This window comes from Globicephala melas, chromosome 11, assembly GCF_963455315.2.
Source record: "Globicephala melas chromosome 11, mGloMel1.2, whole genome shotgun sequence".
NCBI classification, from domain to species: domain Eukaryota; kingdom Metazoa; phylum Chordata; class Mammalia; order Artiodactyla; family Delphinidae; genus Globicephala; species Globicephala melas.
The window spans coordinates 47,966,749-47,983,095 of record NC_083324.2 but is presented as its reverse complement, the minus strand read 5'-3'; the positions used below and the strand labels follow the sequence as shown (position 1 = coordinate 47,983,095).

The 16,347-nt window shown below is 42.5% G+C and overlaps 1 protein-coding gene across 2 annotated transcripts in view; it reads left to right on the top strand.

Annotated features, from left to right (window-relative positions):
* Positions 1–16,347, top strand: part of ITGA9 (integrin subunit alpha 9) — a 350,116-nt gene that overhangs the window by 283,159 nt on the left and 50,610 nt on the right. For both annotated transcript variants that reach the window (XM_060308137.2, XM_030830131.3), the window contains exon 23: positions 4,130–4,237. In XM_060308137.2, the coding sequence (XP_060164120.1) occupies positions 4,130–4,237 (108 nt within the window). The remainder of the gene's footprint in view (positions 1–4,129; positions 4,238–16,347) is intronic.

Genomic DNA, 16,347 nt, shown 5'->3' with positions numbered 1-16,347 from the left:
GACAGTGTACCATAATCCACATCCCACATCTCTCCAGCTCTAGCTCCCGAAGCCCTCCCCTGCCTCCCCTCCACCCTTCCCCACGGAGAAGATGGTTTCCCGGTCTGGCATCTGCTGCTATGGCCAAATAATTAAAATTTTTTTCCCTGTGGCCACTCCTGGGTGGACCAAGGGGATAACAAATAAAGATGGGGTGAGGGTCTAGAGAGGGAGGCAGTGAAATATTTGTGGTCTCTCACAAACAATGGTCTTCCTTTCTCCAAAGCATTCTCCCAGGCAAGAGGCCTCCAAAGCCATGATGGATAGCACACATCCCAGCTCAGAGAGGAGGTGCCTGCCAGCCAGCTAAGCCCCAACCGTCACACTCTATGTTTGATTTACAGGGAAAAAGGGAAAGATGAGGTTAGCCTTTCTTTTGAGACCTTAGAGTGATTGCTGGGAATAGGGCCTCAGTGGTTCTGAATTGCTTCTCAGAATTAGTTTCCTTTTCTCCATTGCTTTTTTGTAATTGGATAGAAAACAGATAAAGGCCAGATGGAGTTATTTCATTTTACTTAAATCATTTTAATTTTAATTACTTACAAATTAAGTAAGTTTAGTTACTTAAACTAAACTTTTGGAGGTGTCTTACAATAAAATATACAGTCAAAAACATTATTGAGAAGGATTCAAATGACACACATCATGTAATGAAAAGGGTATATGCAGAAATTAACACAACACTGTAAAGTAACTATACTTAAGTAAAATAAATTTTTTTTTAAAAGAGGGTATAGATGTTGAAAGGAGAAGGCAAAAAAGAATAACAGTTATACAAAAACTTATTCAGAAGATACACAAAATGTTCTTTTCCCCCTCTTTAAAAAAAGAAAGAAATCTGTAGGCATGTGGTTACATCATGTTTCTCTGAATGCATTTTTGCAGGGAGCTTAAAGTTTCGTATTCAGACAAAGAGCTTTCTTCTTGTATCCTGACGTAGATACAGGCTAGGGAATAGGGGCACCAGAAATGAGTGATTGGCATGACCCTTAGATTCTCCTCGTGATTATCAGTTGCCTGAGGAAGTACATAGCATTCCGTTCAGGATTAAGAAAGTTGGCTGGATCTGAAAGATAGATAGTGTGTGTCGTTGATTGGAAGGAAATCCTCTTGTGTTAGCAAAGCTGACAGTTTCCTGGAGAATTCTCTGACGACTAATTTTCTGGTATAACTGTCATTAGTCTGACCATCCTGCAGGAAAGCCACTGACCAGGTTGATGGTGATAGTGACCCCCAGAAAAAGGTAGAGATAGTGGGGGAGAATGGGGTCAGGGATATGGGTAAAATTCTGTTTCCTTATTCTGGCAACATCCTTCCCGAAGAAAAGCACAAGTCTTTCCATATAAAGATATTTTTTCTGTGTCTTTTCAAAGCTAATATTCAACAAGCTGCGTCATTGTTTAAAGACTCCACTGCAAATGCTGATGGGAGAAAGGCAGAGATATTAGTCTTGGACCTGGTTTCAAAGTTTCATCAGAGTTTTCTTAACAGAGATGTAATAATTTGTTGACCATTGATAGTTGGCTGTTTGGGTTTTTTTTGCATCATCAGTCATTTCCCTCACCTGAAAAATGATGAAAAATAATACAGATGTTACACAAGAACATTTGCAGAGAGTCAGACGTTAAGACATTTGTTAAAAATAAATAAGGTAATATAAGCTCTCCCATCCATCTGGTTTTGATGGGTGAAATCATGCAAAACAAAATCATCATCTTCTTTTCTTCCCCCTACTTGTGCTTTAATTGGAATTTCCCAGACAGGTCAATAGGTTTCTCTTCAATTCTGTGCTCTCACGTTTCACTTCAAATTAGCTATTTCCATCATGGTTGGAAATTCCTTCCTTTTCTTGTGCCTTAGGGTTGTTGTTTTGGGTGAATTGTGTTCTTTCTGAATTAAGAGTTGCCAACAACTGCTCATCCACTCAAGCATTTTTTGTGTCTGTTCTCTGAAGCAGATCTCACTATTGCAAAAAACGAAAACATGCTTTTCTAGGGAAGAGCTTGCTGGAGCTAGATCCTTATACGTTCTGTCAAGTGTGAAGACCCGGTGACTTGTCCAACCCGTCTCCTGGCTCTGCCCTTCTGACCTCAGCTTCAGAGATTCCCTGAATCCCTGAATTCTCTCTTTAGTCCCCAGGCCACCAAGCAGTGTTTCATTTCTTCCTCTCTCCTGCTCCTACCCATCTTTTTTTTTTTTTAAATAATGTCTCATATACATTATTGATACTATGTATAAAATAGATAATTGATGGGAACCTACTGTATAGCACAGGGAACTCTACCTAATGCACTGTGGTAACCTAAATGGGAGGGAAGTCCAAAAGGGAGGGGTCATCTGTATGTGTATGGCTGATTCATTTTGTTGTGCAGCGGAGGCTAAGACAACATTGTAAAGCAACCGTACTCCAATAAAAATTAATTTCAAAAAATAACATCTTTGAGACACATACCTTAGAGTTTACCTGTTTAAAGTGCGCAATGCAATGACTTTTTCCACAATTCTGTTTATACAGAATTGTGCAGCTGTCACCATAATCTAATTTTAGAACATTTTCATCACCCAAAAAGAAACTCCATACCCATTAGCAGTCATTCCCTGTATTAGTCTCCTATCGCTGCTGTAACAAATTACTGTGAACTTTATGCCAAATTTATTATCTTACAGTTCTGGAGGACAGAAGTCTGAAAAGGTTTCATTGGGCTAAAAGCAAGGTGTCAGCAGGGCTGCGTTCCTTTCTGGAGGTTCTAGGGAAGAATCTGTTTTCTTACCTTTTCCAGCTTCTAGAGGCTGCTGCATTCTTTGGCTCATGGCCCCTTTCATCTTCAAAGCCAACAATGGCCAGTTGGATCTCTTTCACAATACATCTCCCTGATTCTGACTCTGTCTCCCACTTCCCTATATAAGGACGCTTGCCATTACATTGCACCCACCTGGATAATCCAAGATCATCTCTCGATTTTAAAGTCAGCTGACTAGCAACCTGAAATCCCCCTTGCCATGTAATATAGTCAGTTTCCACGGATTAGGACATGGACATCTTTGGGAAGCCATTCTTCTGCCTGCCACACTTCTCATTCCCCCTTCCCCCCAGCCCTAGGCAACCACTAATCTGCTTTCTATCTCTACACATCTACCCATCTCTTTTACTCTCCTTCCTCTTCCGTTTCTTCCTTCAGTTTCATGTTCAGCCTTTGCTCCATCTCCTTTCCTGTATCGGTCTTTTTGTGGCCGCCATCTTTTCTCTCATTTCTCAGGAGATAATGGGCTGCTGGAAACAGAAAATAAGGAGGACTGTGGTGGGAATGAGAGGGGTAAAGTTTACAGGACCAAATGCTGGGACAGAAAAGAGGTGCACAGGTGTCATCAAACAGTATTAGCAAGTGATAAGCTGTAAGTTACAGCTGTAAGCTGTAAGTGATAAGCTGTAAGATAGTATAGTACAACAGCCCTTTCTGTAAGTTAGGTCATTTGGTTTGGGGACAACCCACTTTTTCTTTGAGGGTCTCAGTTACCTCAAACTGTAAAAGGAAAGGCATTGGACCAGATAAGTGGTTCTCAAAGTATGTTTCCTGGGCCAGCAACATCAGCATCTCCTGGGAACTCATTAGAAATACAAATCCTTTAGCCTCCACCCACCCCCTCCCAACCAGACCTACAACTGCAGAAACTCTGGACATGACCTTGCCCCAGTCTATGTTTTGACAAGCCCATCTGATTGTTCTGATATGTGTTAAAGTTTCAGAAATACTAGTCTAGATTATTCCTGAATCCTCACCAAGTGTAATAGTCTATGAGTAAATTTCCAGGTGTGTAAAAAGAAATATAATTTTTAGCTGGAAGAATACAAGAAAATGCTAAAAGGAAAGAAGGTAATTTGAAGGTTTGGGGATGTTAAATGCATATTTGAAAAATTTCTATTTCATTGAAATCTCTCATTTGATATTTCACTTCACTTCAAGTCATGAGCTTCTGTATCCTTCTGTATCTCTGTGTATCATTTCAAAGGATTTTAGAGTATATATTGCAGGACGTGAAATGAAGATCTCTATTTCTATTAAAACTTGCCATGTGTGTCTCATACCCACAGGTCTATAACACTGGGCCAAGCACCCTTCCTGGGTCATCTGTCAGCATCTCTTTCCCCAGTCGTCTGTCACCTGGAGGAGCTGAGATGTTTCATGTGCAGGAGATGGTGGTGAGTTCTCATTTGTTTTCACACTTGCTTTCAGGCTCAAGCCAGCCCATTCACATTTTGTATTCCACCCAAGAGCCCAGAAAGGTTAACTCATTCTACCTTTGGAAACATACCTGGAGAAGCCAGGAGACCTGCAACACCTAGATTTCTACATTGAGACAGCTTGGTTCATGCCATGAGAAGACCTCTTTGGGGATGGGCAAGTGTCAGTTATGAACCTGACTTCTGGGATGGACTTTACTGGCTCTGGGAACCGCCAGCAACTGTCTGTAGTCTTGTGCGTATCTGAATGTGTTTTTCTAAGGGGAAGATCCCCAGCACTCATAAAGATTCTCATAGGGCCACTGATGCCTGGAGGGTGAAGGATTCGTTCATAAGACAGAAGTATAGGTTGAAACTCAAGGTCATGTGCAGAATATGCCATTCAACGTGATCCTAAGTCAGCTGTAGATGATTTTCTCTCAACTAGGATATGATCGTTCCGCCTACCTCCTTGGCTTCTAGGACATCACATTCCCTTGGCTTCTCCTTTGTCACTGGTTTTCTCCTCATCTCCCCAACTTCTACAGGGCCCAGGGTCTCCTTTTTACCATCCTTAATCTTAGAGATCTCCCCCAGACTCATGGCTTTATATTCAGTCTGTGCTGATGACACCAGATGTTTCTCTCTCTAGCCCAGATCTCTCCCATGAATCCCAGACTTTGACAGTTAACTACCTTCAGGCCATCTCTCCCTGGATGCCTAACAGGAATCTCAGTCTTCTGCACAGCTGAACTCTCAACAGTATCCCTTCAAACCTGCTTCCCCCCATGACCTTCTGCATCTCAGCAAACAGCTACTAAGTCCTTCCAATTGCTTGAGTCACCCTTGACGCCTTTTCCCCACAGTTCACATCTGATCTGTCAGAAAATCTGATGTCTCTGCCCTCTCAACAAATCAGAATATTACCGCATTTGACCCTTCTACTGCCAGCACCCTGGCCCAAGGCACTGTCATCTGTCATCTGGGTTATTGCAGTGGCCCCCTCACTCAGGTCCCTGCTCCTGCCTTGGCATCCCTGCCATCTGTTCTTGCCGCAGTGGCAGAGCCAGCCTTCCAAAATCTAAGTCAGGTCATGTCATCCTCTGCTCAAAACCCTCCAGTGGCTCACTTACCCCACAGATTCTTCCAGCACCTCAGCCAGCCTCACAGCCTGTCTCTTGCCCCTCTCTGACCTCTCCTCCTCCTCCTCCTCTTCGCCACTCTCTCTACTGCAGTCATCCTGCCTCCTTGCTGGCCCTAGAGCATGGCAGATACTCTCCCACCTCCTGAATTTTGCACTGGATCTTCCCTCTACCCAGCACGCCCTCCCCCAGAGAGCCACGTGACCTCCGCCCTCACATCCTCCCAGTGCTTACTCAGATATCACCTCCTCAGAGAGGCCCTCCCTGAACAGCCTTTGTCCCAGCACCCCTCATCCCCTTTTCCTGCTTGTGTTTCACCATCACCCTCATCACCAGCTGACATACCATGTATTTCCCTATTTGACCAGATTATCTGCCTCCTCCTGGCCCCATACAGTATAAGGATGGGGATTTCTGTCTGCTCACTACTGTATTTCCAGGGCCTCCTATATGCAATGCTTGGCATATATTATATGCTCAATCAATATTTGATATTGGACTGAAAGAAAAAACCCACAGTATAAAACAAAAGAAAGAGTCGTTTACTCTTTCTACATGAATTCAGGAAAAGTTTCATGCTGATATAAATCGCCTCAGTGTGCCTGAGAGTCTGGAGTGGCTGGGCGTGAGGGTGACCCCTCCTGGGAGGGAGGGTGCTTGATGGTTGAGAGTCACTACATAAGGAGAGGGAGTGTGGTCCACGTTGAGGGCACCACTGACTTGTTCCTTTTGCACGGGCACGTGAGGGACAGCTAGCCAGACAAAGGGACAGCCTCTCCATGGATAGCTTGAAAATCAGGGCAGCAAGACCCATGGCATGTGACACATCTGAGCCCACAGGAGGCTCAGAAAGCATCATGTGATGGCGATGATGGTCTCCTGCATTGCTATCTTCTTGGGTCACGTGGGCTGAAACCCTGGACCATGGGAAATGTTGAACGCAGAATATGTGCCCCTCCTGGCTTGCCTGCTTGGCCGTCCCCACTGCTCACGGTATTCCATTCCTGCTCCACAAAGTGTCCGTGCCTGGGCGCTCTGCTGAAACAGCGGTAGAAAAGCCCCTGGTGTTCTGCACCTACAGCTACCACGGTTTGAGCTTAGCGTGAGGTTCCTGCCACCCACATGCTCCCATCTGCCTCCTTACGTAATGTTCATCTCACCAGCCACTCCACCTTGTCCCCACAGCTAGGGATGCTTTCCTCACAGAGCATGTTCTATGAGCCGTTCACATAAACATCTATAATGTTGTAGAGAAAAATGCTCCCCCATGGACAAAATTATTTATTGAACAAAACAGGAAATGTAAGTCACTCAGATTCTGGAAGTATCTCAGCACGAAGTCCACCCCCTTTTCTCTTTACTGATCATCCGACCGAGCAGGAGCCACTCGAAAGGACTTTGGGACGTGTTTATAAATAGCTGGCTTGGCGGGAAGGCATGAGAAATGGTTTTTCTGACGATATGCAGAACTGCCTGACTGATCATCCAGCTGAGTGGACTCTTGAAAACCCAAGTGCTGTGAGCTGCCTGCATTCCGTTCTCTGAGTTCTCAGAAGCAGACCCTTTGGATTTTCAATACGGTACTGAGAATTTTCAAAAGTATGTAACAATTCTCAAGGACAGCCAAGCCTTTGCTTGGATACTCCAGCCCGTGTTGAAGCCCTTGGCGTTTGTGTGGTATGGAAAATCAAACTCACTGGCAAATTCTCACTAAGCAAGTAGTGAAGCACTGTGTTCTCATGGACAGTCATCACTGGAGACCAGAATGATGATGAGACTAGAAATGTAAAAGCCAGTGCATGATGGATGCAGTGATGAGGCAAGAGTCCCAGGTACTGTTTCAGAGGCTGGTGGGCAGCACACCCTCTACCCTAAAGCCCACAGGGCTGAGAGCAAGGGCGTCCTGCAGCTCAGCCAGGTTCCCAGCCTCGGCCCCTCCCTTGCTCAGCAGCGCCTGAGAATGCCTACTGGGGCAGGTCATACAGCTCGTGACGTCCTCCACTCTGGCCTTTTGGGACTTTGAATAGAGTGGGGCTCTTGTTCTGGGTATTTAGGTGGTTTGGTGCAAGTCAGACTCACTCCTATTAGGAGAAACCAGTACTCCTTCCTTGTATTACACTAGGAGGGGCCCCTAAGGCCTGGTGGCATCCCCCCATACCTCAGCCACCACCATCCCCTAGTCTTGGATAGGCCCCTGGGCAGCCAGGAGCCAGCTACCTCCTCAGCCAGCTGAAGCCCAGGAGCAGAGAGCAGACATTGAGAGAGGACGTATCTGCCATCCCTCCCCACACACCACGGGACCCTCAGATTGTTTCTCTCCCTTCAACAGTGCCCGTGGTATCCATCATCTGTATAGATTGCTGAGGGTGGGCATACTGGCTGACCCCACGGGTCTGAGCTATCACCCCACCTAAGGCCCCGACTCTGCAACACAGTTTTCTAACTGTTGGTTCAGAATTCATTCAGAAGTATCAGGGGCTGCAGCCAGGGTCCCTGGACAGGACAGGCCTGCCTCTACATTTCACCAGAGAGTCTTTTGTTCTCCCGAAGTGTTTTTTGAGGTCAAGCTGCCTGTGAGTGGAGAGTGTCTTTGCTTACGTGGGAGAGATTAGTATAGGAAGCCTAGTGCAGTGAGACTCCTTTCTATGTCCACCCAGCTGAGGTTCCTGATCTCCTTCCCTTAGAGCAAGTGTTCCGAGCCCCACCACCCTGCTTGTGTTTTATTTAGAAACAGCCTTGGTGGTGGCCTGAGGAACGACCTGCAGTTTCCATTGCCTGCCACCCACTGGGGTTGTGCCGAGTCCTGTGGGGACGCTCGACTCCCCACAGCACAGCCAAAGCATGGGCAGGCCACCACGACCCTAGAGACCATCAGGAGGCCTAGTAGGGAGGACCATGAAAATAACAGAGAGTGAGAGAGGGGAAGAATGACAGACTTCTCCGGCCCATCTAAAATAAGAATCATCACAGGGACTTCCCTGGCAGGCCAGTGGTTAAGACTCCGCACTTCCACTGCAGGGGGCCCGAGTTCGATCCCTAGTTGGGGAACTAAGATCCCACATGCCGCGCAGTGTGGCCGAAAAATAAATAAATAAATAAAATAAAGATGAATAACTAAGTTATAGCAGAGTAGACATTTCCCCAAGAGGTACAGTGCATGTTGATAGTTGAAGTGATAAAGATAAATAAATAAAATAAAAATCATCACAAGTGCTAGATCATCCTTGATTTATTCTGCAGACACTGGCAGAGAAAGCACCAATGAGGTTCCAGGCTCTACTAAGAGGAATAAATCGTGCAACACTGGAAGAAATTCAGTCTAGCAGGAGGCAGATCTGTGAAATGTAATTGCAGTGCCATATACCAAATGCAGTCATGGAGGCACACCCAGACCCAGGGATGTACAGAGGTATGGACCCCACCCTGGGGAGGGGACAGCAAATGCTTCACAAAGCAGGCTTTTGGAGTCAGGGCTTAGGGGATGTGTAGATGTTCACCAGGAGAACACGTGATGAGATCATTCCAGACAGAGGGAGTGGTCAGCATGTGTAGGAGTACAGTGGAGGCCCTACCTGGTTCTCCATTCTCTCTGCCCACCTCTTATAGGTGACTGTTCTCTGCGCCTTCTGCAGGGCGTACAGCAAATGGATTTCTTGGCAGTGTGACAGGGAGTGCTAAACCACTGTCATTTCCCGTGACAGTTGATGAGGTTCTGGGGTGCATCATTCCTTCTGAGGTGTATCATCTGTGTTTGCTCGTGGACCCGCACCTTCATTTCGCTTGACTTAGGATTAGGGAAGGCCAGGCGCCCTGCTCCCCAAGGCTAAGCACACGTCGTAGACGTTGCCGGCAAATGATCAGGCTGCTGCAGGGGAGAGTGGCTTCTGTGGGCCTGACTACCCGTGTGAGACAAGCCATAGGCACTTGCTTCTGAGAGAAGGTTCCTGTTTGGATTGAGGATACAGCTTCTCTCACACAGCTTGATAGGAACCTGCCTGGAAAATGTAACGACCTCACTTTGTTGTGGGCCTGCTGCAGAGATGGGCCTTTTAGCAGAGACCCTGAGCACAGGCAGGCCTAAGAGAGGGCCAAGGTAGCACATGTGTCAAGCTTTATGGCTCATGAAGGCAAGACCTTTTGAACTTGGGTGGGATCCTGCTCCAAACTTAAGTTTACTCACAGGGGATGAAGGTTCAGGGGAAAGGATGGGAGGTCGTCTCAGGGCTCAAGCTTCAGGTGTTGACACTGAAAACCTGTCTGTGAGCAACTTTCTGACACTGGAGAAGGAGTCTTAGGGGTTTGGCTTCTAATAATATGCAGGAAGAAAAAAGTCATAAATGACTTACAGAGAGCGAAGGGCTGGAACTTTATTCCAGGTGCAAGTCCTGGGTCTTTGAAAAAACTCTAAAAGTAATCTAGAAGAAACATGAAATGAATACCATACCCTTCTTTCTTCCTTCTGCAAAACTATCTGAAAAGGCTTACCTCTCTGGTTTGTTCTGTCCCTACTATTGGGCAGTGATTCTAAAGAACTGACATGATTTCCAGGAAGTAAAATTGGGTGGGAATGAAGGATAATATTCCAAGGAGACACATCAATAACTTTGCCATAGGGTACCATTAGGATATTGATATCAATATAATATCAATACCAGTATTCATTAGAATATCCAAGTTGGTAGCAAGACTTATATCTTAGTAAATTGTAACCTCCCCCCTCCCCCCCGCCAGTGCGTGTGCACCAGACAGGGATGCCCATGATCTAATTTCTGCCAAAATGAGTCAGTTGATACTGGAACCTTAATTAATTTGTGATGAGGATCTCCATATCCCTATGAAGAAAAGATGCACCTGATATATCAGTGACCACACAGTAGCTTAAACTTAGAAATGGAGGACTGAATTGTTTTCCCCAAGGATGATCTGGGGAAGACAGATCTGCTTAATGAAAGCGGTGTTGGGACCATCAAATTGATCACATTTGATCAAAGGCTAAAGAGTGAAAAAATTTCTCCTGAATAACTGACAAAAAATGAATACCACTTAGTGCTGTCCTGAGGCTTTAGTGGCTTTTTTTATGTGCTGTTCAATTTAATCCACACAGCAGCTCCATAAGGTAAGGTCATTATCCCAAGTTAAGGAACCAGAACTCAAAGACTTGCCCAACATCACACAGCTAGTAAGTAATAGAGCTGGGTTTGTAGTCAGATCTACTTCCCCCTGTACTACTGTGCACACCCCTCCTGGGCGCACTGCCCACTCCCCAGTCACCAGAGGCAGACTCAGTCAACAGAACAGACAGAAGATGAGCAGACCACCAAGAATCACCCACTTAGCATCTACCCCAGGACAGTGAGGCACCAACTGCTATCAAAAGAATTACTAACACCAGAGGGTATATTAACGAGGCAAACAGAAGAAGATTTTAGGATGAACAAGACTGATGTCTTCAGAGAGATGCAAAAAGACAGTATTCGCATGAAATAGAATAAACAAGAGTTTTGTAAATTTAAAATTTTGATCATTCGAATAAAAACCTTAGTATATTAGCTGTGTAGTAGAATGGATATAAAAGAGTAAAGTAGTGGACTGGAAACTTGAGGGATTTCTCAAGAATGTAGTACAAAAAGACCCAAAAAAGGCCAGTTAAACTTTTAACAATCTGGAATGAAGATCCAAATGCTCTCAATATAAGAGTTAGGAGGCTGGCAAGATGGAAGTGAAAGCAAGCCAAAATTCTTGTCTTGTTTGGGGGAAAAGTTTGTGTACCAATTAACTCAAGGCTTTGATAAAAGTAAAGTTTAAACATGCAAGAATTTTAATGGCAACTTAGAAGAATAAAAGCAATGTAGGACATCCAAACCACTAAAGAATAAGAAGCACTTAAAAAGAAAGAACTCATGAATAAGCAGGTGAAGGAGAAACAAAATTTTTACCTGTATATATATATGAGATGACAAGAATAAATCCAAATATATCAATAATCAGAATAACTGAGAATGAATTAAATGCCTTAGTGAAAGACAGACTTTCAGATGTGGTTTTTTTTTGACCCAGGCATAAGTTACTTGTAAGAGACACACCTTTAAAAATGACCCATAATGTAAGGCATTCAAAAAAAAAAAGGCAAATGCTAACAAAAAGAAAACAGGCATAAGAATATTAATAACAAACAAAATAGAATTGAAGCAAAAAATTGTTAAACAGGGCCCAAAAATGTATTCCAGAATGATTAAAGATACAATCCAGGGCTTCCCTGGTGGTGCAGTGGTTGAGAGTCCGCCTGCCGATGCAGGGGACACGGATTCGTGCCCCGGTCCAGGAAGATCCCACATGCCGTGGAGTGGCTGGGCCCGTGAGCCATGGCCACTGAGCCTGAGTGTCCGGAGCCTGTGCTCCGCAACGGGAGAGGCCACAACAGTGAGAGGCTCGCGTACCGCAAAAAAAAAAAAAAAAAAAAAAGATACAATCCAATGATTATTTGTAATATAAATGAATTTTTACATAACCAATCACATAGCTATAAAAAACATATAAAGTAATACCTGACAGAAAAACAAGGAGAAATTTACACATTCACAGTTACTGCAGGAAAATTTAATACACTTTCCTCAAAAATCATGAGTATTTGAATAATGCAGCTAACAATTGTGATCTCTTAGAGAGAGAAAAACCAAAATGAGTCAGAATGTGTGGGTTTCATTAGTATTTGCCTGCTTACCAGCTTTTGGTAACCTTGAGGAAGTCACCTAAATTCTCCAAGCTTATTTTCCTCCTGTGAAATGGACTATCTACTTCACATGGTGAGGATGGAAGAAGTTAATGTATATGGAGCAATTAGTAGAGTTCCTAGTATGTAAATAAGGGAATGCACATTCTTTTCAAACATATGTGAACATTCACAAATTACCCACGTATTGCACCACAAAAGCAAATCCCAATAGAATTTCAAAAGTAAAAGTAATACAAGCCACATTCTCAGACCACAATGCAATAAACTTGGAAGTTGACAACAAAAGTTTAGCCAAACAACCAACCAAAAACAGAACTACTTGGGAATTTTTAAACACCATCTTAATTTACTTTTTAGATAAAAAAGAAATCAAAGAGGAAGGGATAAACAAATTAGAAATGAAAGACAGTGAAAGCTTGTTCATATCAAAACTAATGGTTGTAGACAGAACCCACACAGAAGAAAATGTCACTACTCATATACAGAAAACAGGAAAGACTGAAAATAAGTGACCTAAATTGACAGCAAGAGCTAGTAAAATGACAATAAAATAAATTCAACTATAAGAAAGTAAAGTGAAGATATCATTGAAGATAAAGCAAAAGTCGTGAAATGGAAAAAGATCAAAAGTATCCTACGTCAATAAAACTAAAAACGGGGGCTTTTTTTTGTCCAGTAAAATAGATGAACCTACAGCAGATTTGATCAGGAAATGAAAAAGAGTGGTAATGGCAAAAAACAACCCTAGAAATGATCAAAGAACTACACTCACATGGAGAAGATTTTTAAATTATAAGATATTATTTTCACAATATAATGCCCACAAATATAAAAAGCCTAAAAGAAGTGTTATGAGGTAAAAAATCCAACTAGACCAATTACCTCAGGAAAAAATATGAGTAGTATACAGACATCAGATTATAATGCTGTACACCTGAAACTTATATAATTAAAGAAAAATGAAGTGTAGTCAAAGACTTGTGCCTTGAAAAAGCACAAGACCCAGGTAGCTATTTAGGTAAGCTCTACCAAGCTTTCGAGGAACAGATAGTTTCTTTGTTATATAAGCTGTTCGAGAGAGTAGAAAAAGATGGAACAGCTCATTCTAGAATACTAACATAACCATTATTCCAAAACTAGAAATGGAGAATGGGCACCAACACAAGAAAGGAAACTGCAGGCCAACTCACTTTGAAAACAGATACAAAAATTCTAAATAAATGTTTGCAAATCAATTCCTTTTAGAAGAATCTATCCTGAGTAAAGAAGGATGTAATCCAGGAATGCTAGGTTGATTCTCCATAAAGAAATTAACATTATTCATTCTATTAATAGTTAAGGGATGAAAGATGATATAACCAGATGGTTGTCTTGATGAGGGCTTCTAAAAAGTCAAAAATTAAATTTAACATCCACTTTTTTTTTTTTTTAACTTCTAGTAAGGAAGGCATGGAAGGGAACTTCCTCAGCTTGACAAAGGTCCCCTATCAGAACCTATAGAAAACTCCAACCTGATGCTGGAACATTAGGAGCTGTCCCACCTGTGGAGTGGAGGCATGAGTTCCTGCTTTTGTCTCTCCAGTTTAGCAGTGTTGGATGTTATAGGAATAAAAAGAAATGAATAACCTTTATTGTCAAGAAAGAAACCAAAGTATCCCTATTGCAAACAACGTTATTGTCTCCCTAGAAAATCCAAGAGAATCAATTGACTCAATATGAGGCTTTGTGAATGCCACAAGTAAAAGCTTGGGCACACTTATAAACTGCCTGACCTTTGAATGCATTCCCCAAGCCACACACAGGTCTATCGGCTAAGGGTGGAAGCCTTACTGGATCAAGGTATTTCTGTGCAGCCTCTGACCAAACATTGACTGATCATTAAGCTATACTGATCCAGGACAACCTCTAGGAAACCAGGTTTAAAAATAAAAACAAGTGTAGGGCTTCCCTGGTGGCGCAGTGGTTGAGAGTCCGCCTGCCGATGCAGGGGACATGGGTTCGTGCCCCGGTCTGGGAAGATCCCACATGCCACAGAGCGGCTGGGCCCGTGAGCCATGGCCTCTGAGCCTGCGCGTCCGGAGCCTGTGCTCCGCAATCGGAGAGGCCACAACAGTGAGAGGCCCGCGTACCGCAAAAAATAAAAATAAAAATAAAAACAAGTGTAGAAAAAACTACTGAGCAGAGACATTAGAGGCTACACACTTCATGAGAAACAGGCTCCACAGAATAGTCCTGGCAAGTCAGTAAACAAACAAGCAAAACCAAAAAAGAACTGAAAGAAAAGAGAATACAGCCATCCCTCAGTATCTGTGGAGGATTGATTCCAGGACTGCCCTATGGATACCAAACTCTGTGGATGCTCAAGTCCCTTATATAAAATGGCATAGTATTTGCCTATAACCTACACACTTCCTACCATATTCTTTAAATAATCTCTAGGTTATTTATAATAACTAATACAAAGTAAATGCTATGTAATAAATAGTTGTAAATACAATGTAAATGCTACATAAATAGTTGCTGGAAGGCAACAAATTCAAGCTTTGCTTTTTGGAACTTTCTGGAATTTTTTTTCCCAAATATTTTCGATCTGTGGTTGATTGGATCCACAGATGCAGAACCTGTGGGTAAGAAGGGTCAACTGTAAAGAAAAACAAGTAAAACCTCAGAGACCTGGGGACACCATAAAGCATAACAAAATACACATATTTAGAGTTCCAGAGGAGAGGATAGAGAAGAGGGAGCAGAAGAAATATCTGATGAAATAATCACCCCAAACAATTGAGGTGTATAAACTCCTTCACAATAAATGAAGAAAATTGTCTATCCATTTGGGAAGAAATTACGGAAAACCTGTACCTCACTTAGAAAAAAATAGATGGATGAAAAAATTATATGTAAAGAAGAAGAAGAAGTATTAGTAGAAAGTGCTGAATATTTTCATAATCTTTAGATGGGAAAGCTCTTCTTCATAAGCAAGTCATAAATTCTAGAACCCATAAGAGAAGGCTGACAAATTTAAATCTATACAATTACCAAAATCTTGTGTGATCAAAATACATCATAAACAAAACTAAAAGATATTTGGGAGAATATACTGGCAACATAGTTCACAGACAAATAATATATAAATAACTTCTACAAATCAATAAGGAAAATGCCAAAAATTATAAAAATGGGTGAAGGGATAGGAACGGGAAATTCACAGAAGAAATTTTAATGACAAACATATAAAAAAATTTAATGGCAAATAAACATTAGCCTCACCAGTATCAGAGCAATGCAAACTCAAATGAAAATGAGGTCTTTCCCCCCATTAAACTGGCAAAAATTTAAAAGATTCTTAATATCCATTGTTGGTTAAGATGAGGGCAAATGGGCACTCCCAAATACTGTTGGTGTGAAGGGCAATTTGACAGTAACTATCAGAATTTAAAATACGAATACCAACAATTCCACTTTTCAGATCCTGCCTCAGAATTCTCACATAGTATATATAGTAGAAGTTTCTAACTTTTTGATAGTAGATGTGAGTGGTCATTGTTCTCAGCTTAAATGTAGGCTTTTCCTATGTTGGTGAAGTAGAAAATAATAATATTCCATTAGTATTCTGAGAAGGAGCTGTTAGGTTTAGGCTAAAAAAGTAGTAGTAATAATATTAATAACAACAATAATAATGATAATAAATTTTTATTAAGAATTTACTATAGATGAGGAACTGTACTAAATACTTTACCTGGACAAATTCTTTTAATATTCATGATAGTTTGATGAGGAAACAGAGGCAAAGACAAAAGGGATGGCCAAGGTCACAGGGTCAGTAAATAGCTAGGTTGATGTCTGCTCTTGACCACTAAACTGTACAGCCCCTGCAAGGCCTCATAACACCGTTTTGTCTGGACTTGTAGCTGTCCAGCAGCCATAGCATCACCGGGAAGTGAGAAATGGAGAAAGGTAGAATCTCAGGTGCCACCCAGACTTGGTGAATTAGAATCTGTGTTTTAACAAGATCCCCAGTGATTCCTTTGCACATTAAGCTGTGGTCTAAAGCATGTTACTTAATTCTCTCCGAGCTTCCCTTTCCTCATCTATAAAATGGTGACGACAGTCCTTGCCACGAAAGGCTGTTGGGGGGTTGGGGGGTGGTTTAATCCACACCTTCATTTATTCAGCAAATGCTTTGCATGCACCCTATGGCAAGCACTAGGTTACTA